The 27,076-nt window shown below is 48.7% G+C and overlaps 1 protein-coding gene across 5 annotated transcripts in view; it reads left to right on the top strand.

The window, feature by feature from the left end:
• The window catches only part of acap3a (ArfGAP with coiled-coil, ankyrin repeat and PH domains 3a), a 178,774-nt gene that overhangs the window by 98,984 nt on the left and 52,714 nt on the right, over positions 1-27,076 (top strand). For all 5 annotated transcript variants that reach the window (XM_078425204.1, XM_078425200.1, XM_078425203.1 and 2 more), the window contains 5 exons: positions 2,704-2,887; positions 5,614-5,658; positions 7,093-7,188; positions 11,393-11,467; positions 19,194-19,205. In XM_078425204.1, the coding sequence (XP_078281330.1) occupies positions 2,704-2,887; positions 5,614-5,658; positions 7,093-7,188; positions 11,393-11,467; positions 19,194-19,205 (412 nt within the window). The remainder of the gene's footprint in view (positions 1-2,703; positions 2,888-5,613; positions 5,659-7,092; positions 7,189-11,392; positions 11,468-19,193; positions 19,206-27,076) is intronic.

The following is a 27,076-nucleotide window of genomic DNA, read 5'->3' as shown; positions in this document are numbered from 1 at the left end:
CTTCTCTCCAGAGATGCTGCCTGTCCCGCTGAGTTACTCCAGCTTTTTGTGGGGTCTATCTTCGGTTTAAACCAGCATCTGCAGTTCCTTCCCACACGGGGAATCAAAGACGATGGAAGCCGCCGTCTGTCACGGCGAGCTGCGCATTTGCTTCGTTCATGATATCCTTGGAGTAATTGGCTACTGAAGCTGTCGTTGTGTAACCCAGTAGAATCGAGGCATTGTGAGGCAGCGAGGCTGGCCGCAGAGGGCCACTGGTTGGCAGAGAGCTCTCTTTAACATACTTAGAACCCAGACACGCGTGCCAAGCTCTCGCTGTGCCAGAAACTGGCATGGATCCTGGGCAAAGGAATGTCGTGACCTTGTCGGCTGCCAACGGAATATTGCCTGCTAATAGTTGCAAGTTCCTTAATCCTCAAAACCTCACCCAACCACAATGCTTCTTTCTCAAGTCGAGTGGTTTGTTGTCATACGTACAGGTGCGGTCAGGTACAGGTGCGGTCAGGTAAACTAAACTCACAGCAACTTCACGGGAACAGGCACAGCCCAACACACAGACAAAATTACATATGAAGTTTCGATTTTAGTTTCGAGATACAGCCCGGAAACAGGCCCTTCGGCCCACCGAGTCCGCGACGACCAGTGATCCCCGCACGCTAACATTATCCTACACGCGCTGGGGACAATTTACATTTACACCAAGCCAATTAACCTACACACCTGCATTTCTTTGGAATGTGGGAGGAAACTGGATTACCCGGAAAAAACCCACGGGGAGAACGTACAAACTCCGTACAGACAGCACCCGCAGTCGGGATCGAACCCAGGTCACTGGCGCTCTAAGGCATTAACTCTACCGCTGTGCCACCCTGCCACCCTTTTCCCAGACTTTGATCTCCACCTTTCTGACCCCATAGACACTATTGCACCAGGTCCCTTGTGCTTCCAACTGCCCTCCATCACTGCTTTCACCTGAACCTTCTTGATTTTAAACACCCACCTTAACGATGAATCCCACCGGCATTTTGACTGGACGGTGATTTTATCTGCTTTCCCCCAAATCATAGAAACAAAGAACTGCAAATGTTGGTGTGTACCAACCATGGTGTATACCAACAATCGTGTGTACCAACAATGGTGTGTACCAACAATGGTGTATACCAACAATGGTGTGTACCAACAATGGTGTGTACCAACAATGGTGTGTACCAACAATGGTGTATACCAACAATGGTGTGTACCAACAATGGTGTGTACCAACAATGGTGTATACCAACAATGGAGTGTACCAACAATGGTGTGTACCAACAATGGTGTGTACCAACAATGGTGTATACCAACAATGGTGTGTACCAACAATGGTGTGTACCAACAATGGTGTGTACCAACAATGGTGTGTACAACAATGGTGTGTACCAACAATGGTGTGTACCAACAATGGTGTGTACCAACAATGGTGTATACCAACAATGGTGTATACCAATAATGGTGTATAACAACAATGGTGTGTACCAACAATGGTGTGTACCAACAATGGTGTGTACCAACAATGGTGTTTACCAACAATGGTGTATACCGACAATGGACACAAATTGCTGGAGTAACCCATTGGGTCAGGCAGCATCTCTGGAGAAAAAGAATGGGTAATGTTTTGGGTCGAGACTCTTCTTGAGTTGAGTTGAGTTGAGTTGAGTTTATTGTCACGTGTCCCGAGGTACAGTGAACCGAGGCTTTTGTTGTGTGCTCACCGCTCAGCAGAGAGACTATACCTGATTACAATGGAGCCGCCCACAGTGTACAGATGCACGATGAAGGCAATAATGTGGGAGGGTCCTCACCCACAACGTCACCCATCCTCCTTCTCCAGTGATTGAATGGCGGAGTAGACTTGATGGGCCAAATGGCCCAATTCTACTCCTATCACTTATGAACTTGTGAGATGCTGCCTGACCCACTGAGTTACTCCAACATTTTGTGTCGATCGTCCCACAAATCTTCCTTGTCTGTGATTATATCTAAAATCTAATTCATCTTCCTGCACCTTGGGAGTGAAATGTGGGTTCTGCCCCTAAGGTTGTAGCTCATAAGATCATGTGATAGGAGCAGAATTAGGCCATTCGGCCCATCAAGTCTACTCCGCCATTCAGTCATGGCTGACCTATCTCTCCCTCTTAACCCCATTCTCCTGCCTGCTCCCCATAACCCCTGACACCCAGACTGATCAAAAACTGGTGTTAGAAACAGAAACATAGAAAATAGGTGCAGGAGGAGGCCATTCGGCCCTTCGAGCCAGCACCGCCATTCATTGTGATCATGGCTGATCATCCATAATCATAACCCGTGCCTGCCTTCCCCCCATATCCCTTGATTCCGTTAGCCCCTATCTAACTCTCTTTCAAATTCATCCAGTGAATTGGCCTCCATTGCCTTCTGTGGCAGAGAATTCCACAAATTCACGACTCTCTGGGTGAAAAGGTTTCTTCTCACCTCAGTTTTAAATGGCCTCCCCTTTATTCTTTGACTGTGGCCCCTGGTTCTGGACTCCCCCAACATGGGGAACATTTTTCCCTGCATCTAGCCTGTCCGGTCCTTGGATAATGTTATGTGTTGTGTGCTGAGCTGCTGGTGGCTGCAGTGGGTCAAGCCCACCTTTGCCAGCTGTCAGCCGGAGTAACACGGGACTTGTCTTTCGCTTTGACGCAGGGACGTTCGGAAGTTCAAGGAGACCAAGAAGCATTTTGACAAAGTGCGTGAGGACTTGGACCTGGCGCTGATCAAGAACGCCCAGGCGACCCGCAGCAAAGCCCACGAGGTGGAGGAGGCGACCGGTACACTCACCATGACCCGAAAGTGCTTCAGGCACCTGGCGCTCGATTACGTCCTACAGGTAGGGCCCTGGGGAAGGAATAGGGTTGCCAACTTCCTCACTCCCAAATACGGGACATGGTGACGTCACCGCCCCGCGCCCCATGTGACCTCACCCAGCCAGCTCCACCAATGGCGGCCGCCCGTGGTTACCCGCCTCCCGGCCCGGGCGGCCGCCATTGGTGGAGCGGGCAGCACGTGGCCGCTGGCTGGGTGAGGTCACGCGGGGCGGTGACATCACCCTTTGTCCCTTATTTGGGAGTGAGGAAGTTGGCGACCCTACTAATACGGGACAAGGGCGGTCCCGTACGGGACAAACTAATTTAGCCCAAAACGTGGCATGTCCCGCCTAAGACGGGACAGTTGGCAAACCTAGGAAGGAACAGGCCAGCCCCTGCACTGCCTCGTACCCACAGAAACATAGAAACATAGAAAACAGGTGCAGGAGTAGGCCATTCGGCCCTTCGAGCCAGCATCGCCATTCAATATGATCACAGCTGCTCACCCAAAATCAGTGCCCCGTTCCTGCTTTCTCCCCCATATCCCTTGATACCCTTTTACTCTCTCTTGAAAAGATCCAGTGAACTGGCCTCTACTGCCTTCTGTGGCAGAGAATTCCACAGATTCACAACTCCCTGGGTGAAAAGGTTTTTCCTCGTCTCAGTCCCCTTATTCTTAAACTGTGACCCCTGGTTCCTGGTTGACTCCCCCAACATGGGGAACATTTTTCCTGCATCTAGCCTGTCCAATCCCTTAGGAATTGTATATGTTTCCATCAGATCCCCTCTCATCGCTGATATTGATCCAGACCCGGGAAGTGGGGGAGGTGCTTTATGAAAGGGCTGCAGATTGTGTTTCCTTGTGTTGTACCTCGAATCACCACAGGATGTCAGCAATTCCACACGTTCACGGTGCATCATGTCAAGCTCATTGCCCCTTCCCAACAGATGGTAGATTAACAGCCCGCCACAGGCCCTTGCACCCACCCAGTCCAGGCCCCTGCACCCACACGGTCCACGCCGACCATCGATCACACCTTCACGCTAGCTCCTTGTTCTTCCACTTTCGCATCCACTGCCTGCACACTAGGGGGCAATTCACAGAGGCCCAATTAACCCACAAACCCGCACGTCTTTGGGATGTGGGGGGAAACCGGAGCACCCGGAGGAAACCCACGTGGCCACGGGGAGAACGTGCAAATCCCACGCAGACGGCACCGGAGGTCAGGATCGAACCCGGGTCTCTGGCGCTGCAAGGCAGCAGCTCTACCCATTGTGCCACTGTGCTGTCTTAATGTCGAACGTCAGAAATAATATTTAAAGCTGAGACATTGTCCCTCTGATGAAGGAGCCTGGCCCCGTGTAATCGGGAGAGAAAATCATCCCCATTATCTCTGGCATCCGTTTGTTTACAGTGACCCGGCTGCATTGATTTTGCAGGGTTGGTGACTGCTGGCCCACTTGCCCACACTCCAGCACTATCCTACACACACCAGGGACAATTTATGATTTTTACGGATGCCAAAATAACCTACAAACCTGTACGCCTTTTTGCGTGTGGGAGGAAACCGAAGCACCCGGAGAAAACCCACGCGGTCACAGGGAGAACGTACAAACTCCGTACAGACAGCACCCATGTTTAGAATCGAACCTGGGTCTCTGGCGCTGTAGGGCAGCAACTCTACCGCTGTGCCACCGTGCCACCCTTGGGCTGTGGGCCACCACAGTGTAGTCCAGAGATGTTGCCTGACCCGCCGAGTTACTCCAGCACTTTGTGTCTTTTCATTTTGGTGAACCGGCATCTGCAGTTACTTGTGTCTGCATCCGGCTACGTTTCGCGTTGGCCACCCATCCACAAACAAACCCCCGAAGTGACAAGGGAGACAAAGGGGATCAAATAAGGAGAGAAATTGTTTAGTTTTAGTTTAGAGATAGAGCGCAGAAACAGCCCCTTTGACCCACCGAGTCCGCGCCGACCAGCGATCCCCGCATGTTAACGCACATTAACACTACACTACACCCACTCGGGACAATTGTACATTTATACAATTATACCAAGCCAATTAACCGACATGCCTGCACATCTTTGGAGCGTGGGAGGAAAACGGAGCACCTGGAGAAAACCCACGCAGGTCACGGGGAGAACGTACAAACTCCATACAGACAGCGCCCCTAGTCAGGATCGAACCCGGGTCTCTGGCGCTGTGAGGCAGGACTCTACTGCTGTGCCACCATGCCACCCATTATGTTTCCATGAATTATATTTACATCGCAATGTGCATCGCATTTTTCTGAACACGTAACACTGGGAACATAAAATAATCATCTGTCCGTATGTGCGCCGGCTCCTTCTCGACTCAGTCGTGGGACATTGTTCCCTCTGTAATGAAGAGGCAGCCCGTCTTCATACCCCGGCAACAAGAAAGCGTTCAGCTTGGCTGGGTTTGTGGCTGCATTGTCTAGGCACTGTCGGTATGTTCAACACACACTGTGCAGCGGCAATCGCTCAAGTGGACCAACGCTCACAGTAAAACCGGGCGGACCAACGGCAAAACAATGGGAATTAATACAAAATAGCAGAAAGACGGTGATTATTAATATCAGTGTTGTGGTGGTATCAGTATGCAGTAAAATGGCAAGCCGTGATATCAACTGTTCAAGCAGTGACCACTGTTACAGAGCTCACAGCATCTGGTAAATGGCCCTCAGTCTGCTTCCCATCTTGACTCATAAACGTCATCTCTTTCAGATCAATGTCCTTCAAGCAAAGAAGAAATTTGAAATATTAGATGCGGTAAGACTGACTTAATTTACATATTTATTGGCTCTAATGTTTATGGGATGTCTTCTGTGTTCCTTTATATTCGTAAAATGTTTGTACTTCTTTAGTGCAAGAAAAGTTCCCATTTTGGCAAATTTTGAAATTTAATAAACTGGAATTTTGTACAATGCTTATTAGAAAGCTTCAGAAATCAGTGATTGATTTCACCAGAATGGAATTAAACTATAAGACCCAGCTTGAAATCTCTTCTCCCAGTTAACTGGTTTTGTTGACAATCTCCAAAGCTCTGTATAAACTCTCCTGGTTACATTCTGTTTAAAGACTCCTAGTCCAGCACTGTCCAGATTCACACTCTCTGGTTTAGAGATACATTGTCTGGTTCAGAGATACAGCACGGAAACAGTCCCTTCGGCCCATCGAGTCCACGCTGACCATCGATCACCCGTACACTAGTTCTTGTTCTCCCACTTTCGCAGCCTACACACTCGGGGCAATAGAAACATAGAAACATAGAAAATAGGTGCAGGAGGAGGCCATTCGGCCCTTCGAGCCTGCACCGCCATTCAATATGATCATGGCTGATCATCCAACTCAGTATCCCGTACCTGCCTTCTCTCCATACCCCCTGATCCCTTAAGCCACAAGGGCCACATCTAACTCCCTCTTTAATATAGCCAATGAACTGGCCTCAACTACCTTCTGTGGCAGAGAATTCCACAGACTCACCACTCTCGGTGTGAAAAAAAACGTTCTCATCTCGGTCCTAAAAGACTTCCCCCTTATCCTTAAACCGTGGCCCCTTGTTCTGGACTTCCCCAACATCGGGAACAATCTTCCTGCATCTAGCCTGTCCAACCCCTTAAGAATTTTGTAAGCTTCTATAAGATCCCCAATTAACAATTAATGTTGGCAGAAGCCAATTAACCTACAAACCCGCACGTCTTTGGCATGTGGGAGGAAACCGGAGCGCTGAGAGGAAGCACACGCGGTCACAGGGAGAACGTGCAAACTCCGCACAGACAGCACCCGAGGTCAGGATCGAACCTGGGTCTCTGGCGCTGTGAGGCAACAGCTCCACCCACTGAGCCACCGTCTGATACCATGTGCAATCTCAATACTCCTGTCACTCTGCTAACTAAGCCTCTCCTTTAAAAAGTACTCGACTACACTCACATGCTTTATCACACGTGCACTCTCACCACAGTGAACACATGTTCCCTGGAACACACACACTAAAGCACTTCTGAGCCTGGTACCTGTGGGTCTCGAGTGTACAGTGCAAAGTCCCCAGTGTGGGGGCAATACCGTATCATTGCATAAACACTGACCAGAATCAAAGGCTGTGACTGTGGAATCTCTCTGGGACGGATGTCCCTGTTATGCAGACTTAGTTGTTACAAATAACCTTGAGTGGGGAAGGCTGACAAATGGTTGTCGTTGCTGCAGATGCTGTCATTCATGCACGCCCAGTACACCTTCTTCCAGCAAGGCTACGACCTGCTTAAAGAGTTGGATCCTTACATGAAAAAGCTGGCCACAGAGGTGAGTACCTGATGTTTGTCAATAAGACTTTAGAGACTTTAGAGAAGCAGGCCCTTCGGCCTACCGAGTCCACGCCGGCTGATGCTCATGCCAGTGAGATGGGGCTGGAGGTCTCAGTCTCCTGAGCCTGCGACAACGGTCTCTCTTTCCTAGTCACGTCTGAGTGACCGTCCAAGGGGAACGACCCACCCGAAACGTCACCCATCCTTGTTCTCCAGGTATGCTGCCTGACCCGCTGTGATACTCCAGCACCAGCAATGAGTGGGTTAACATATGATGAGCGTTTTGACTGCACTGGGCCTGTACTCACTGGAGTTTAGAAGGATGAGGGGGGAACCTTATTGAAACTTACCGAATAGTGCATAGAGTGGATGTGGAGAGGATGCCTCCACTAGTGGGAGAGTCTAGGACCAGAATAAAAGGATTAAAGAGGAGGAATTTCTTTAGTCAGAGGGCGGTGAATCTGTGGAATTCGTTGCCACAGGGGGCCGTCAATGTTTATCTTTAAGGCAGAGATGGACAGCTTCTTGGTGTCAGGGGTTATGGGGAGAAGGCAGGAGAATGGGGTTAGGAGGGAGAGATAGATCAGCCATGATTGAATGGCGGAGTAGACTTGATGGGCCGAATGGCCTAATTCTGCTCCTATCTCATGACCTTATGAACACTGTGTGTCTATCTTCAGCACCTCAGATGAGATCAGTGACAATCAGAGAACAAGATGTAGGGGAAGCCAACATTAATGCCTGTTCATCCCAATGCACCAGATCGGTCTTCCAAGGTGCCACATCGGGACAACATATTAAACGGTGCGGAGTATTAGTGTTTAGCGTGGGAGCCTGTGAGATCTCTGCAGACTCACACCTCCAGAGTTATCACTGCAGATGTGTCTTGGAAATTAGTGCAAAATACCCTGGAGAAATCATTAATTGCTTCATTAAGGAAACAAAAAAAATGTGTTTTATTGAAGGTACGAAAAGGATTGTCAGGTTTTTTTTGTTGCTAATTGTAACCTATTGCTCCAATCAGAGATGTTAAAGATATGTTCACACTTAGGCAGACACACAATGCCGGAGTAACTCAGCGGGTCAGGCAGCATCTCGGGAGAGAAGGAATGGGTGACGTTTCGGGACGAGACCCTTCTTATTTCATGCCCAACCCCATTGCCATAAATATAATAATTTAAAACACATCTTTGTCACGTGGTGTGATTCTCACAAAGTGGGAGTCATAGAGCGTGGAAACAGGACCTTCGGCCCAACTTGCACACACCGGCCAACATGTCCCGGCTACACTAGTCACACCCACTCGCATTTGGCCCATATCCCTCTAAACCTGTCCGATCCATGTACCTGTCTAACTGTATCTTAAACGGTGGGAGAGTCCCTGCCTCAACTACCTGCTCTGGCAGCTTGTTCCATACACCCACCATTCTTTGAGTGAAAAAGTTACCCCTCAGATTCCTGTTAAATCTTTTCCCCTTCACCTTAAACCTATGTGCTCTGGTCCCCGATTCACCTTCTCTGGGCAAGAGACTCTGTGCAACATCCTCGTGAATCTTTGTGTGAGAAAATGTCCTCGTAAGTGTTGGGGTTCATTGACACACAGGGAATTGGTCAAAAAAAGACCCTGGTATTAACAGTGTCAAGCCAGTCTAACTCAAGTATGGTCAGATTCCAATCAGTTGAACCAAAGAAATGAAGATGCTGTTTTGTACACAGTGCTGGTGTAACTCAGTGGGTCAGGCAGCATCTCTGGGGACAAAGGATGGGAGACATTTCGGTCGGAACCCTTCTTCGGATGGTCTGTAAGCTGGGGAAGTGTCCCGACCAGAAACATCAACCATTCTTCGACAAACCCTCTCCTTCGACAAACACATCAAACACATCACAAAGACAGCCTTCTTCCACCTCAAAAACATTGCCCGTCTCCGTCCATCCCTCTCCTTCACAGCTGCAGAAACCCTCATCCACGCCTTCATCACCTCCCGTCTGGACTACTGCAACAGCCTCCTCTATGGCTCACCCTCAAAAATCATCAGTAAACTTCAATACATTCAAAACTCCGCTGACGTCTACTCACCCACTCCCCGATCCGTGACCATATCACCCCCGTCCTTTACAAACTCCACTGGCTCCCCATCCCCCAGAGAATCCAGTACAAAATCCTCCTCATGACCTACAAAGCCCTCCATAACCTGGCCCCATCCTACCTGACTGACCTCCTCCACAGGCACACTCCCACCTGCACCCTCCGCTCTGCTGCTGCCAATCTCCTGTCCCCCCCCCATCCGGACCAAACTCAGATCCTGGGGGGACAGGGCTTTCTCCATCGCTGCTCCCACCCTATGGAACTCACTACCCCAAACCGTCAGAGACTCCTCCTCACTCACCACATTCAAAACATCACTGAAGTCTCACCTCTTCAGCACTGCCTTCAACCACTGAAGGTCACCTCACCTTCTGTCTCCTTTCTCTGTTCATTTACTTATTTATCTATTTATTCACTTCTCTATGTTCTAGAAATCCCTGTAAAGCGTCTTTGAGTGTTTGAAAAGCGCTATATAAATGTAATGCATTATTATTATTATTATTATTCTTGTTCTCCAGAGATGCTGCCTGACCCAACGAGTTACCCCAGCACCTTGTGTCTCTCTCAGGTTCCAATCAGAGTAGAGGAGGGTCTCTGGCACCTTGCCCCCCTCTCTTGATCTCTCTGTTCCCATCACAGAGGACTAAATGTCGACTGAAGTCGCCGAGCCGCCCCGTCTCTCTCCCAACCCACTGAGTAAAACTCTGCCTGGGTTCTGCGTTCCCATCCATCTCTGTCCTTCTCCCCTTACCTTCCTTACCATCCTCTCACGCCTGTCGTGTTGCACATCAAGGCGGTCTTGCCTCAGTGTGGCTCCTGGATTTAACGTGTGCGGGGCCGAGGTGGGAGCCACAGTTTCTGCCAAAGTCAACCATTCAGTTAAGAGACACAGCATGAGAAAAGGCCCTTCGGCCCACCGGGTCCATGCTAACCATCGGTCACCCGTTCACACCCGCTCTATGTTATCCCACTTTCTCCTCATCCACTCCCTAAAACACTGGGGGGCAATTTTACAAGAGGGCCAATCAACCTACAAACCCGCACATGTTGGGGGCGTGGAGGGAAACCAGAGGGCCCAGAGAAAACCCACATGATCCACAGGGAGAAGGTGCAAACTCCACGCAGGCAGCACCCGAGGTCAGGATTGAACCTGGGTCCCTGGCGCTGTGAGGCAGTGGCACTACCCGCTGTGCTGCCCATTTGAACGAATGGAAGGTGTGGCTCTGAAGTTCGTGGGAAGGAACTGCAGAGGGAAGGGATTGGAGGGAGGAACTCCTGGTTTACACATGAAGATGGATGCAAAATGCTGGAGTAACGGGTTAAATGCTGAGTTACGCCAGCATTTTGTGACTTTGAGGTTGGCTTGCGACACATCGATTCCCAGAGTGAGTCTCGTACCAACCCCTGGATGAGAAACGCCACAGCTCAGAACTTGTGATCGTCACCGTACTTTGATAACTTATTTAAAAATAAATCCAGATATATATTTGTAATTGGTGCAATGTAATGCCTGCCTTTCTACTTGACAATTCCACACAAGAATTTGACAAACCCGCAGAGACGTCAGGAAGTGCTGCTTGTGAATTTAAATGTTGTAAATTCAATTATCTCTGGTCCTACCAGGTTGAACAGTTTACATCTTAACCTTTGCAGGAAGGGCGGATTGCTGAACGAAATATCAATAGAAGTCAGGAAATTAGAGCATTGGTAATCGGGTTTGCAAGTAGATATCTTTTTAGTGCTGTATAATCAATGGGTACATTTAAATGTGCAAAACGCATCAAAATCAGCTTGATTCTTGTTACTTTTGATATTCAGTGGACTTTTAGGCCAAAATGCATCTGATTTCCCCCTGGAGTCATAGGTCATAGTGGAAACAGGCCCTTCCCCCCAACTTGCCCACACCGGCCAACATGCCCCATCTACACGAGTCCCCACCTGCCCGCGTTTGCCCTTCACTTTAAACCTAATTCTGCTGGTCCTCGATTCCCCTACTCTGGGCAAGAGACACTGTGCGTCTAAACTAAACAAAACTAAACTCTAAACTGGAGAGGAAACCGTTGAATCCCGCTGTGTGTTTGGACTAACGGAGCATTTGTTTTGTGCCCCTGTTCAGCTGGATCAACTTGTGATCGACTCGGCGGTGGAGAAAAGGGAAATGGAGCATAAGCACGCACTGATCCAGCAGCGGGTGAGTGCCACGCACACTGTCTGGTCTCTCATTAGCCATCTGTGCTAACAGATAGCAGGACAGCAAGCGTCAGGGAGAGAGATGGCAGCATTAACTCACAGCGATGGTTTGTGTTACTCCATCACACCGAGGGGTTGCCAACTTCCGCACTCCCACATAAGGGACAAAGAGTGACGTCACCGCCCCGCGCCCCACGTGACCTCACCCAGCCAGCGGCCACGTGCTCCCGCTCCACCAATAGCGGCCGCTGACTGGGTGAGGTCACGTGGGGCGCGGGGCAGCGACGTCACCCTTTGTCCCTTATTTGGGAGTGCGGAAGTTGGCAACTCTACTAATAAGGGACAAGGGCGGTCCCGTACGGGACAAAGTAATTTAGCCCAAAATATGGGATGTCCCGGCTAATACGGGACAGTTGGCAAACCTTAAATAAAGTTCTATCGTATCATTAGTGCAAGGTTAAGCCAGCAAAGTCCGATCAAGGATAATAATAATAATAATAAGCATTTATTTTATATAGCGCCTTATCGGGTGCTCAAAGCGCTTTACAAAAACAATCATAACATAAAAACAAACAGACAAACTATCCTAACGGACAAGCGGCGAATAAACAACGCCAGCGTCCTCTCACGTCAGGGTCCGGCAGTAGACAACAAAAAGCACAGGACACACAGATACAATTTTTACACAAACAGCCATCACAGCGATTGCTCCAGGCATACCCTCACTGTGATGGAAGGCAAAGTCTTATCTCCTCCTCATTTCTTCTCCCGTGGTGCCACGAGGTGATCGAGGCTCCCAACTTTTTGAAGCCCCCACCGGGCGATGGAAAGTCCCAGGGCCGAGCCGAGCAGGCCGATGAAAGTCCTGAGCCCCCAAGGATAGTCCGAGGGTCACCAATGAGGCAGACAGTAGTTCAGCACTGCTCTCTGGTTGTGGTGGGATGATTCAACATTGAAAATAGGTGCAGGAGGAGGCCATTCGGCCCTTCGAGCCAGCACCGCCATTCATTGTGATCATGGCTGATCATCCACAATCAATAACCCGTGCCTGTCTTCTCCCCATATCCCTTGATTCCGCTAGCCCCTAGAGCTTTTATCTAACTCTCTCTTAAATCCATCCAGTGATTTGGCCTCCACTGCCCTCTGTGGCAGAGAATTCCACAGATTCACAACAAAAAGTTCCTTCTCACCTCAGTTTTGAAGCATTCAGTTGCCTGATAACAGCTGGGAAAAAAGTGTTGGCTTCGAAAGCAGTTGAGAATTGCCGAAAGAGTTACTGTGGGCGGTGAAATGGTTAACAGCAATGGCGGTGTGAAATGGTTAACAGCAGCCTGACACCGTTTAATTGGCCATTTGATAATGCAGCCAGAATGAATGAACACAAAGAGTTGAGATCAAAGGAGAATTCCACGGCGCTCTTTAACGCTGTCTCAAAAGCACATCTGTCCGGGACAGTGTCTGCAGTCAGTCTGTATTGAAGGGTTCTGTTAGCCCTCTGCTATTTAAAAAAACCCATGCTGGGAAAGGCACCGCCACGTGTTTTGGACAACCAAGTCACAAGGCTGTGTGCGGCCTGCGCTACTCTGGAATACACGTACAAGTATACGCATGTTTTGTGCACATGTGGGTAAATGTGTCTGTTAATTTGGCCATGTCTCAAAAGCCTGTGTGTCTGCACCATATGTATGCTGTTGCCTTTAATGTGTGTGTGTGTGTGTGTGCTTGTATCAGAAAGAACTACAGATGCTGGTTTAAATCGAAGCTAGTCACAAAATGCCAGAGTAACTCAGCTGGTCAGGCAGCATCTCGGGAGAGAAGGAATGGGTGACGTTTCGGGTCGAGACCCTTCTTCGGACTGAAGAAGGGTTCAGACTGAAGATCTTTCTGAAGAAGGGTCTCGACCCGAAACGTCAGCCATTCCTTCTCTCCCGAGATGCTGCCTGACCCGCTGAGTTACTCCAGCATTTTGTGACTACCTGTGTGCTTGATTTGATGTGCATGTCCTTCTGCACACTTGTGTGTGGAGGGATAGCATCAAAGAGATTATTTTGCATTAGTTTATAACACCGTCCGTAGGCTTTGGCACGAATCCATGACTGGAGGCGGGAGGGACAACGCATAAGTGTATGCAGGAAGGAACTGCAGGTGCTGGTTTAAACCGAAGGTAGACACAAAATGCTGGAGTAACTCAGGCAGCATCTGTGGAGAGAAGGAGTGGGTGACGTTTCGGGTCGAGACCCTTCTTCAGTGCAGTGGTTTGGAATGGTGATCCTGCATCATATTGAGCAGGTTCTGTTTCTGTTTGTCTGTGTTCTTGTAGTTTTGTGTCAGTTGTGTGTGTGTCTTCCTTTGTCTGGATTAGGGGGGATTATCTACAATCAGAGGTTGGACAAACTTGGGGTGTTTTCCCTGGAATGTCACAGATTGAGGGGAGACCGAATGGAAATATATAAAGCGATGAGAAGCATAGACAGGGTGGACATAACCTTTTCCCCAGAGTGGAGATCTCAAAGACTACAGGCCTGAGCTTTAAGGTGAGAGGGGCAGAGTTTAAAGGGGATGTGCAGGGCATATTTGACCCAGAGTGTAGGTGCCTGGAACGCACTGCCAGGGATGGTGGTGGAGGCAGATATCATAGTGGTGTTTAGTCATAGAGTCATAGAGTGATACAGTGTGGAAACAGGCCCTTCGGCCCAACTTGCCCACACCGGCCAACGTGTACCAGCTACACTCGTCCCACCTGCCTGCGCTTGGTCCATATCCCTCCAAACCTGTCCTATCCATGTACCTGTCTAACTGTTCCTTAAATGTTGGGATGGTCCCAGCCTCAACTAGGCTGTTTCAGAGGCTTTTAGATAGGCGCGTGGATAGGTAAGGAATGGCGGGATATGGATCACGTGCATTGGATTCCACCAACACAACTCACTGTAAGTTGACTTTAACATCCTTTTGAGCTTAAAATATTATTAATACTTTTACAAAAGAACCCGATTGTAACCACATTATTCACAGTTCCCCACGCCACCAGGCAACGGAGAAGGGAATTGTCCCCTGTGTCATGGCCATGATTTATTGTTGAAATAACCACGTCTGATCTGTGTCAGTTTACCGCGGGTGGGATGTTCCTGTGCACAGATTTGTTTGCTGTGCGTCATTGCTCTGCAAGAGTCCAGAGAAACAGAACAGGTCGGGCAGCTTCTGTGGTTGATGGGAAGCAGGCAATCTTTCAACAGGATTTGGACAAGTTTGTAACCAAAAGTGTTTTGTTTTCATTTGCAAGGGAGAGGAATGGAGAGAACAGAAGGGATATCAATAGACAATAGACAATAGGCGCAGGAGGAGGCCATTCGGCCCTTTCAGCCAGCACCGCCATTCAACGTGATCATGGCTGATCATTCTCAATCAGTACCCTGTTCCTGCCTTCTCCCCATACCCCCTGACTCCGCTATCCTTAAGAGCTCTATCAAGCTCTCTCTTGAATGCATTCAGAGAGTTGGCCTCCACTGCCTTCTGAGGCAGAGAACTCCACAGATTCACAACTCTCTGACTGAAAAGGTTTTTCCTCGTCTCCGTTCTAAAAGGCCTACGCCTTATTCTTAAACTGTGGCCCCTGGTTCTGGACTCCCCCAACATTGGGAACATGTTTCCTGCCTCTAACGTGTCCAACCCCTTAATAATCTTATACGTTTCGATAAGATCTCCTCTCATCCTTCTAAATTCCAGTGTGTACAATATCAGGGTTGTGTGGAGACATAGAACAACATAGAACAACATATAACAACAGTACAGCACAGGAACAGGCCCTTCAGCCCACAATATCTGCATCCAACATGATGTCAAGATCATCTCTTATCTGCCTGCACATAATCCATATCCCTCCATTCCTTGCATCTCTTACCTTATATAAAAGTTTAAACGCCTCTATCGTATCGGCTTCCACCAGCACGGTGGTGGCACGGTAGCGCAGCGGTAGAGTTGCTGCTTTACAGCGAATGCAGCGCCGGAGACTCAGGTTCGATCCTGACTGCGGGTGCTGCACTGTAAGGAGTTTGTACGTTCTCCCCGTGACCTGCGTGGGTTTTCTCCGAGATCTTCGGTTTCCTCCCACACTCCAAAGACGTACAGGTATGTAGGTTAATTGGCTGGGTAAATGTAAATGTAAAAATTGTCCCTAGTGGGTGTAGGATAGTGTTAATGTACGGGGATCACTGGGCGGCACGGACTTGGAGGGCCGAAAAGGCCTGTTTCCGGCTGTATATATATGATGATATGATGATATGAGCATCCCTGGCAATGGTGCAGACACCCACCTCCTCTGTGTAACAATACTTGCCCTGCACAACCCTCTCACCTTAAAGCCATGCCTAGCCTTTGATATATCCATATTGAGAAAATAAATTCTGACTGTCTACTCTATCTATCTATGCCTTTCATAATTTCATACACCTCTACCAGGTCTCCCTGCAATTTCAGGCATTCCAGAGAAACCAATCCAAGTCTGTCTGACCTCTCCCTGGAACCCATGCCCCGTAATCCAGGCATGATTCTGGTGAACCTCCTCTGCACCGTCTCCAAACTGTAACGGGGCAACCAGAACTGCACACAGCACTCCCAGCGTGGCCCAACCAAAGTGAGATTGAATGAGATAAGTGGCGGTGTTGTTGTGAAAGGGAGATAAAGGCATATTAATCACTGCTGCTCCATCTGGAAGAGTTAAAAATAGAAGTGAACAAAGGAGACCAGAAGAGAGAGAAGAAAACAATACTAGAACTGAGTGACGTTATTGCAGTTACTTATAAAAACATGTACAATTCTTAAGGGATTGGGCAGGCTAGATGCAGGAAAAATGTTCCCCATGTTGGGGGAGTCCAGAACCAGGGGTCACAGTTTAAGAATAAGGGGTAGGCCATTTAGTACAGAGACGAGGAAAAACTTCTTCACCCAGAGAGTTGTGAATCTGTGGAATTCTCTGACACAGAAGGCAGTGGAGGCCAATTCACTGGATGTTTTCAAGAGAGAGTGAGAAATAGCTCTTAGGGTAACGAAATCAAGGCATATGGGGAAAAAGCAGGAATGGGGTACTGATTTTGGATGATCAGCCATGATCGTATTGAACGGCGGTGCTGGCTTGAAGGGCCGAATGGCCTACTCCTGCACCCATTTTCTATGTTTCTTCTGGAAATCTAATGCAAAAATAGTTGCTGCAAATACTTGGCAGCAGGGAGCAACTCTGGAGCTCAGTGTTGACATCATAGGTTGCTGACCGTTCAAAAGTAGAGCCAGAGTTACACAGCATGCAAACAGCCCATTGTTCCAACATGTCCAATCTGACCAACGTGCCCCATCTACACGAGTTCCACCTGCCTGCATTTGGCCCATATCCCATCTAAACCTGCCCTCTCCCTGTACCTGCCCAAATGTTTTTAAAATGTTGTGTTGGTGCCTCCCTGAGCCAACTCCTCCGGCAGCTCGTTCCATATACCTACCATTCTTTACGTAAAAAAGTTGGCCCTCAGGTTCCTATTAAATCTTTCCCACCTCAACTTAAACCTAAGGTATTTATTCCCAAAATGCTGGAGTAACTCAGCAGGTCAGGCAGCATCTCGGGAGAGAAGGAATGGGCGACGTTTCGGGTCGAGACCCTTCTTCAGTCTGAAGAAGGGTCTCGACCCGAAACGTCACCCATTCCTTCTCTCCTGAGATGCTGCCTGACCTGCTGAGTTACTCCAGCATTTAGTGAATAAATACCTTCGATTTGTACCAGCATCTGCAGTTATTTTCTTATATCACCTTAAACCTATGTCTTCAGGTTCTTGATCCCCCTGCTTTGGGTAAAAGACTCTGTGCATTTGCCCGATCTATTCCTCTCATGGTCTTGTTCACATCCGTAAGATCACTCCTCGTCCTCCTGCGCTGTGAGGAATAGGAAGCTTGCAGGTGTGACACTGAACGAGGGGCTGCAAGGCAGCACAAGGGTGGCCGATGGAACACATGGAACACATGGATGACGCATTTGTTAATTGAGGTGCAGATCAGAAACGCAGGCCCTGCAGCAGGGGAGGCAATCCCCAGAGAGGCAGCATTGCCATGTTTAATTAGTGTTCCTTACAGGAGCCATTGATTTAACAAGTGAAATGGATTCATTTCAGCGGCAGCTTCGATATTGATGCTGCTGTTGGTTCCTGATCCCACGGTCAGTCACTGCGTCTAATCCATACCCATCAAAGTCCTGCAGTCTCGAGCACCTGGCGGCACGGTGGCGCAGCAGTAGAGTTGCTGCCTTAGAGCGCTTACAGCGCCAGACACCCGGGTTCGATCCCGGCTACCGGCGCTTGTCTGTACGGAGTTTGTACGTTCTCCCCGTGACCTGCGTGGGTTTTCTGCGAGATCTTCGGTTTCCTCCCACACTGTCCAAAGACGTACAGGTTTGTAGGTTAATTGGTTTGGTAAATGTAAAAATTGTCCCTAGTCAAGTCAAGTCAAATTTATTTGTCACATACACATACACGATGTGCAGTGAAATGAAAGTGGCAATGCCTGCGGATTGTGCACAAAAAAGAATTACAGTTACAGCATATAAATAAAGTTAATAAGTTACTATAGTGTAGACAAAAATGTAGTCTCTGGGGTTATAAAAGTTGACAGTCCTGATGGGTGGGTGTAGGATAGTGTTAGTGTGCGGGGATCGCTGGTTGGCGTGGACCCGGTGGGCCGAAAGGGCCTGTTTCCGCGCTGTATCTCTAAACTCTAAACTAAACTAAACTAAACTAAACTAAACATGATGCCAAGTTAAATTAATCTCTGCCTGAACGTGATCCATATCCCTCCATCCCCTGTATATCCATGTGCCTAACTCAAAGCCTCCTAAATGCCACTATTATATCTGCCTCCACCACCACCCCTGGCAGAACGTTCCAGGCTCCCACCACTCTCTGTGTTAAAAAAAACTTGCCCCGCACGTCTTCTTTAAACTTTGCCCCCCTTGCCTTAAAGCTGTCCCTGTCGTCTTTGACATTTCCACCCTTGGGAAAAAGGTTCTAACTGGTTTCCTCTCTACGCCTCGCATAACTTTGATGTACTTCATAGAGGCCTCTCCTCAACCTCCGACCTTCCATGGAAAACAATCCAAGTCTGTCCGTCCTCTCCTGCAGCTGATACCCTCTAATCCAGGCAGCTCCCTGAAGCAGGGTCCCGACCCAAAACGTCGCCCATTCTTACTCTCCAGAGATGCTGCCTGAACTGCTGATTTTCTCCAGCACTTTGTGCCTATCTTCAGCATTCTGGTCAGCCTTTTCTGCACCCTCTTCAAAGCCTCCACATCCTTCTTGTAGGGGGGGGGGGGGCGTCCAGAACTGAGCTGTGAATTCTGACTTGACTCCAACCCGAAGCTGCCCTCTCTGTGTCCACTGCAGTCTTGGCACAAAACTGACGAGATAATGGAGAAGGCTGCTCGATGTTTTAACTGTGGCATCAAAGTGAAGCTAAACCACTTGCACCATTGCTGTGTTGCTGCTGGAAGTTCATCCTCAGTTTGTTTGTACTAAATACTTTGATTGCGATTATGGTGGGTCGGGGTGGGGGGGGAAGGACACAGGAAGTTGCTCAACTGTCTCATTAACCTGACCACATTTCATTTCTGAGTAAAAGCAGGTGAAAATATATTAACTTGTCCTTGTCTCTCTTTTCTCCCACGGTCTCTTCAATGTTCTTCTATCAAATCATCACAGACGCTACTACAGGTCAGTCAAACATAAAGTAGTATAAGAAAATAACTGCAGATGCTGGTACAAATCGATTTATTCACAAAATGCTGGAGTAACTCAGCAGGTCAGGCAGCATCTCGGGAGAGAAGGAATGGGTGACGTTTCGGGTCGAGACCCTTCTTCAGACATATCAGTCAAACATAAATCCTGCTCATCTATTTGTAGTGTGTCTGTTTAATTGATTTATTTCTGAAAATGAAAATTCTACGTTGCATCTTAATAAGATGCTGTCTGTACGGAGTTTGTACGTTCTCCCCGTGACCATGTAGGTTTTCTCTGAGATCTTCAGTTTCCTCCCACACTCCAAAGACGTGCAGGTTTGTAGGTTAATTTGCTCAGGTAAAAATTGTACATTGTCCCTCGTGTGTTGGATAGTGCTAGTGTACAGGGATCGCTGGTCGGTGCAGACTTGGTAGGCCGAAGGATCTGTTTCCGCGCTGTATCCCTAAACTAAACTATGGGGCGCAGCAGTAGAGTTGCTGCCTTACAGCGCTTGCAGCGCCCGAGGCCCTGATTCGATCCTGTCTCCGGGTTCTGTCTGTACGGAGTTTGTACGTTTTCCCTGGGACCTGCGTGGGTTTTCACTGAGATCTTCGGTTTCCTCTCACACTCCAAAGACGTGCAGGTTTGTAGGCTAATTGTCTGGTATAAGTGTAAATTGTAAATTGTCCATAGTGTGTGTGTGGGATAGTGTTAATGCATGGGGATCGTTGGTCTGTGCGGACTCGGTAGGCCGAAGGTGCCTGTTTCCGCCCTATACCTCTAAACTAAACTGAACTAAGTTCCTTCCTAAACGCTGTTGCATTCATCAATAGTTTCACTGACTCAAGCTCTCCTCCTGTAAAGAGGCATTGTTGATCTTTCTGTCTGAGCACGGGGGCAGCTGTGACTCCCTTTGCATGACCCACCAAGCCCTCCCTCCATTTGTCCCCACTTCCAAGATGGCCGCTACTCCCTTTCAACCACTTCCTCAGTGCTGTTAGTGGGCACTGAGGATGCAGCAACACCAAGAGGCACGCGGGGAATTACGAGCTAACCTATTGTCGTGTGGGATGGTGAACATGTGACCGAGGAGGTGCATATATAGACCACAATAAGAGAATATTCACACATGAAGTGAATTGGTTATTGTTGCTATTAATGAATGGTTAAAGTGGATAATATATTTGAAACTGCAGTAATGTTTTTGTGTTTTTGCATTGAATGTTTGATTCTCTACTGTGACTGGAATGTTATTTGTCACTGTGAGTCCAGAGAGTATAAAGTATGACAGACTGTGATGGTCAGCAGAATCTCAGAATACACAGTGGTGCAGCGGGTAGTGCTGCTGCCTCACAGCGCCAGGGACCCGGGTTCCATCCTGACCTCGGGTGCCGTCTGTGTGTGGAGTTTGCACGTTCTCCCCGTGAGCTGCGCGGGTTTACCCCGGGCGACTCGGTCTCCTCCCACATCCCAAAGACGCGCGGGTTTGGAGGTTCATCGGCCCGCTGTAAATTGCCCCCTAGTGCGTAGGGAGTGGATGTGAAAGTGGGATAACATAGAACTAGTGCGAATGGGTGATCGATGGTCGGCGTGGACTCGACGGGCTGAAGGGCCTGTTTCCTTGCTGTGTCTTTCAATCAATCGACCAATCAATCAAATCTGTAATTATGAGTGTTTAAACCAACCCGTTGAAATGTAAGCAAGGATGGTCAGACTGCTGTGAATTCAGGCTAATTGGCAGCGCTGTCTAATGGGACCAGGGATTAATATGTACGCGTCTCCTGATTTCCCTGAGGAAGGGGATCAGACTCTGTGTCCCTCCGGCAAGATTAGCGGAGGCAGTGAGTAATGCGGGCTGCTCGGAAGCATGACGGCATGGAACAGCGGGTTCCACACCGACACAAAGATGGCTCCAATCTCAGTTTGAAATTAAACATGTAAATCACTGGGTTTAATTTGTCCAGGAATCTGTGCGATGTTTGACCAGATTTAATGTTGGTACTTTCAGCTCTGGCCAATGCGGATCAATAACCACATATTGTCTCCCATTTGTGTCGCCCGTGCTGCTGTGAGCAGCATCCTGACACAGCAGGCAATACCTGCGCCTCGGAGAAACAAAGCCAACTGCAGATGCTGCTTTACAAAAATGACACAATGTGCTGGAGTAACTCAGCGGGTCAGGCAGCATCTCTGGGCGAACTTGGATAGGCAACATTTTGGTCAGGATCCTTACACAAGAACATAGCGTGGTGTTGGGTATCAAAGGAGAAAAGGAGGCAGAAGTGGACATGGTGCAAAGCCTCAATGGGATTCAAACATAGAACATAAGCTTAGAACGTTTCGGGTCAAGACCCTTCTTCAAACACATGTCTGAAGAAAGGTCTCGACCCGAATCGCCACCCATTCCTTCTCTCCAGAGATGCTGCCTGTCCCGCTGAGTTACTCCAGCATTTTGTGTCTATCATCGATTTAAACCAGCATCTGCAGTTCTTTCCTACACATAAAATATCTCACACGTTCCCAGCCTGAATGTTGGTGAAAGAAATAATGAAAAATTCAAGTCTTAGGTCCACAGAGAATTTTACTAATAAAATCTGGTAAATTATCAATGGGTGACATTTCGGGTCGGGGCCTGAAGAAGGGTCTCGACCCGAAACGTCACCCATTCCTTCTCTCCAGAGATGCTGCCTGACCCGCTGAGTTACTCCAGCGTTTTTTGTCTGTCTTCGGTTTAAACCAGCATCTGCAGTTCCTTCTCACACAAATTATCAATAGACATTGATTATGGATTAAATATAATTAAATATAATAAATAGAGAAAATGCGTAGGAAGGAACTGCAGATGCTGGTTCATACTGAAGATAGACACACAAAGCCCTGGAGTAACTCAGCGGGTCAGGCAGCATCTCTGGAGAGAGAAGGAATGGGTGACGTTTCAGATTGGAATGCTTCTTCAGAGTATTAATACCTATGAAGGGGATTCAGTGGAGAAGTGGGGTTTTTTTCTCATCTTTCTTTGGGTTGTTCTCTCGAATCTATTTGGCATTAGACGTCGTTGCCTGAAGTTTATCTGTGAATCCACATTCACTCCAAGTTGGAGGAGTTGCTGCCGTTTACAGGAGGCTGCTTCCAGCATCGCTGCGGCTACATAATAGGAGTGGACATCAAACAGTGATGTAGGCCGCAGGCAGCGCTCGTAAACTGGGCTGTCAGCGGCATTGGCACGGTCTGCACAATGACAGGGTTGGAGGCGGGGATGGGGAGCATGGCCTGAACACAGCTGCTGTGTGTGTGTGAGTGTGAGTGTGTGTGTGTGTGCATGTGTGTGCGGGTGCGTGTGTGCGTGCGTGTGTGTCTGTGTGCGTGTGTGTGTGCGTGTGTGTGGGCATGTGTGTCTGTGTGCGTGTGTGTCTGTGTGCGTTTGTGTATGTGTGCATGTGTGTCTGTGTGCGTGTGTGTGTGTGTATGTGCATGTGTGTGTGTGTGTGTCTGCGTGTGTGTGCGTGTGTGTCTGTGTGCGTTTGTGTCTGTGCGTGTGTGTGTGCGTGTGTGCCTGCGTGCGTGTGTGTCTATGTGCGTGTGTGTGCGTGTGCGCATGTGTGTGCGTGTGTGTGTACGTGTGAGCGTGTTTGTGTGTGCGCGTGTGTGTGTGTGTGCGTGTCTTGTGTAGCAGGTCAGCGTGAGTGAGAAGCGTTGAATGAAAACCAGGAGCCTGCCGCTGGCTGGTGAAGTTAATGTTCAAGTAAAGCCTTCATGCAAGCCGCTGGTGGGCGTGGGCCCACTGTGACCTCTATTCTCCACTCTGGGCAGTTATTTCAGTGCTGGCCATTGTCCCGTCTTGTTGAGTTTGAGGTTGCTGGCGTTCTGCAGCAGACAGAAGGTATTTTCCTCTTCACAATGGAGTTCCTCTCTCTCGGCCCCACTGCCTACATGTTGGCAGCAATCTCCAGCCCACTAATGGAGACGCTGCCCCTGACAGGTGTTGGTCTTCACTGATCTTCATTAGTTCAAGAGTCAAGGACTGTTTGATTCCATTAGTACCCACAAGGGAACAATGCCATTCTTGCTTGTAGCAGCTGGACAAGTCCGTGAACACAATACACACAGGTCATATATAATAAACAAAAAAACAATAAATTAATAACCAAAATGCTCGTGCACAAAACCCATAGTCCTTATTGCAACCAAAGTCATTGGTTATAGGAGCAGAATTAGGCCATTTGGCCATTTGGTACTAATCAATCTCCGCCTTAAAAATATCCATTGTCAGCCTCCACAGCAATGAATTCCACAGATTCACCAGCCTCTGACTAAAGAAATTCCTCCTCATCTCCTTTTTAAAGGTGTGCCCTTTTATTCTGAGGCTGTGCCCTCTGGTCCCAGACTCTCCCACTAGTGGAAACATCCTCTCCACATCCACTCTACCCGGGCCTTTCACTATCCAGTAAGTCTCAATGAGGTCCCCCCTCATCCTTCTAAACTCCAGCGAGTCCAGGCCCAGTGACGTCAAACTGTCATCATATGTTAACCCACTCATCCCTGGGATCATCCTCGTAACCCTCCTCAGGACCCTCCCTTAACGCCAGCACATCCTTCGTCGGGTATGGGGCCCGTACTTCATAGCTGGGGTTAGCGTTGAAGAGGCTGATGGTTGTTGGGAAGAATCTGTTCTTGAAGCTGGTGGTCACTGATTTGAGGCTCCTGTACCTTCTTCCAGATGGCAGGAGTGAAACGTGATCTTGCCCAAGGGTGGTGAGGCCTTTGATGATACTGGCTGCCTTCTGGCCTATACCACAAATGCAACAACTGAAATAACAATGTGCCTTGTGTAAATAGTCCCGGAGCACTTGCACATTCATCAGTTATAGAGTCATAGAGTTCTTGACTCTATGAAACAGGCTCATCAGCACAAAACCTCTCCTTGCCAACCTGCATGCCCCATCTAAGCTTGTCCTGTTTTTGACTCACCGCGTACACCTTTCCTATCCATGTACCTGTCCGTGTCTTTTAAATGCTGTTATAGTACGTGCCCGAGCTACCTCCTCCGGCAGCTCGTTCCATAGACCCACCACCCTCTGAGTGAAGAGGTTACCCCTCAGGATCCTATTAAATTATTTTTAAAAAACAATAACCCAAGAACAACGTATTGCACTTGCTGAAAATCTAAAACAAATAAATAATGTGTTATATCTCTCAACCCAAACCCATCGTGGGATCGGACTGTCGTTAAACTGGATGCTGGTTTTCCCAGTGATCGGATCTGGGCGGCCCAGTGGCGCAGCGGTAGAGTTGCTGCTTTACAGCGCTTGCAGCGCCGGAGACCCGGGTTCGATCCCGACTACGGGTGCTGCCTGTACGGAGTTTGTACGTTCTCCCAAAGGTATTTATTTCACAAAATGCTGGAGTAACTCAGCGGGTCAGGCAGCATCTCAGGAGAGAAGGAATGGGTGACGTTTCGGGTCGAGACCCTTCTTCAGACTGATGTCAGGGGGGCGGGACAAAGGAAGGATATAGGTGGAGACAGGAAGATAGAGGGAGAACTGGGAAGGGGAGGGGAAGAGAGGGACAGAGGAACTATCTAAAGTTGGAGAAGTCAATGTTCATACCACTGGGCTGCAAGCTGCCCAAGCGAAATATGAGGTGCTGTTCCTCCAGTTTCCGGTGGGCTTCACTATGGCACTGGAGGAGGCCCATGACAGAAAGGTCAGACTGGGAGTGGGAGGCGGAGTTGAAGTGCTCAGCCACCGGGAGATTAGGTTGGTTAAGGCGGACTGAGCGAAGGTGTTGAGCGAAACGATCGCCAAGCCAGCGTTTGGTTTCGCCGATGTAAAGAAGTTGACATCTATTGTACGTTCTCCCCATGACCTGTGTGGGTTTTTTTCCAGAGATCTTCAGTTTCCTGTCGCACTCCAAAGACGTACAGGTACACAGGTTAATTGGCTTAGTGCATGTAAACATTGTCCCTAGAAGGTGTAGGATCGTGGTTAATGTGTGCGGGGATCGCTGGTCGGCGCGGACCCAGTGGGCCTGTTTCCACGCTGTATCGCTAATCTACAAATCACTTCCCTTCTCTCCAGAGATGCCTCCTGTCCCGCTGAGTTACTCCAGCATTTTGTGTCTATCTTCGATGTAAACCAGCATCTACACATTTCCACCACATTTGATCACGTCTGCTCTCTGCAGTGAGTTAGCTGACTGTTACTGTGGTTGGCAGGCTAGTAGCCCAGGGGGGTAGACCTGACAAACATCCTCTTCAGTACTGAGCCCGCTACCTCTCATTGTTTTAACAACTGAAACGCACCCAGAGAGCTGCAGCCCAGAGCTCTGCATTTTCCGCAAGGCTTGTTCAAAATAATAACCTGATTGGTAGTGAAACTCTTTAGACTTTCCTCATTAAACACATTAGAGCAGCTGCCTGCTGGAACAATTGTACGCGCACTGAACCTCTGTGTTAGCTGTGCGCCTCTTCTGTCTCTTTGTCCTGCACCTTATTGCTGCCTCTTCAGTCGTTATAAAGAGAGAATAGGTCCTGTGAATAAACAAGAACTGAAGCCGTACCAATTATCTGGCTGCTCTGGAACAGTAAAGCCTTCAGCCCACAACCTCCGTGCGGTACATGTTGCCAAACCATTAGCGGTAGAGTTGCTGCCTCACAGCGCCAGGGACCCCGGTTCGATCCCGACTGCGGGTGCTGTCTGTGCGGAGTTCGTACGTTCTCCCCGTCACCTGCTTGGGTTTTCTCCTGGACCTCCGGTTTCCTCCCACACTCCAAAGACGTACAGGTTTGGTAGGCTAATTGGCTTTGGTAAAATCGTAAATGGTCCTGGTGTGTGCGGGGATCGCTGGTCGGCGTGGACTTGGTGGGCCGAAGGGCCTGATTTTTTTTGCGCTGTATCCCTAAACTAAACTGAACTAAACAAAAATTAAAGTAAACTCAGAACACTTGCGAACACTAGCACTCAGTCTCCCGGCCGCTCTCCATTTTAACGCCTTCCCATTGCCATTGATAGAGCGAGACCACACGCAAACTGGAGGAACAGCTTGTGTAGCTTACAATGGTATGAACATCGAATTCTCCAATTGTAGCTAACTAATCTACAAACAAACCCCCCCCCCCCATTTTTCTCCCCCTCCCTTCCCTTTGCTCCATCTGGATGCGCACACATTTCTTCTGTTTCTCTCCCCCCCCCCCATCCTTTTCCACCAACATTTCTTCCACTTCGAGGATACTGAAACACCCGGAGATAACCCACGCGGTCACAGAAAGAACGTGCAAACTCCACACAGACGGCACCCGTGGTCAGGATCGAACCCGGGCCTCTGCCGCTGTGAGGCAACAACTCTACTGCTGCGCCACCGTGCCCTTTAGTTGATGGAGTATTTGGTCCATTGGTAGCTGGCTTCAAGCCATTTTGTATTGAAAACACCGCCATCTTAGCCAATATCACAGAGAGCTCATCCTCTCTGTGAAGTGACTCCCCATGAGTTCTATCTGCAAGTGAGTCATTGTAAACATCAGGGCACACCATCATCTGCACCAATTGATTTTATTTATTCAATGCTTCTTTTAACAAATGAATGAGCACATTAGTTGACTTTGCCGTGAGTCTATTTATATTTCTTACACCCTGTGGGGAAAGGCAGATCATTCTACAGAGGTTGTTACATTTTCACTCATGCCATCTCATGCCGATCACAATTGGAAATTAGGTTGATCGGGTTATCTGCAGTTTAAATACACGAACAATATCACCCTCTGAGTTTTCTTTAATCAGATGACAATGTGCTGATATGTGAATATCTCTTTGTATCTGGCAGTCCAAACTCCTGGGTTCAGTGTGGGCCTTCAGTCTATCAGCGGTGTC

The sequence above is a fragment of the Rhinoraja longicauda genome, chromosome 30 (genome assembly GCF_053455715.1).
Source record: "Rhinoraja longicauda isolate Sanriku21f chromosome 30, sRhiLon1.1, whole genome shotgun sequence".
NCBI lineage: Eukaryota > Metazoa > Chordata > Chondrichthyes > Rajiformes > Arhynchobatidae > Rhinoraja > Rhinoraja longicauda.
The sequence above is the reverse complement of the archived record's forward strand: the minus strand, read 5'-3'. Positions and strand labels throughout refer to the sequence as shown.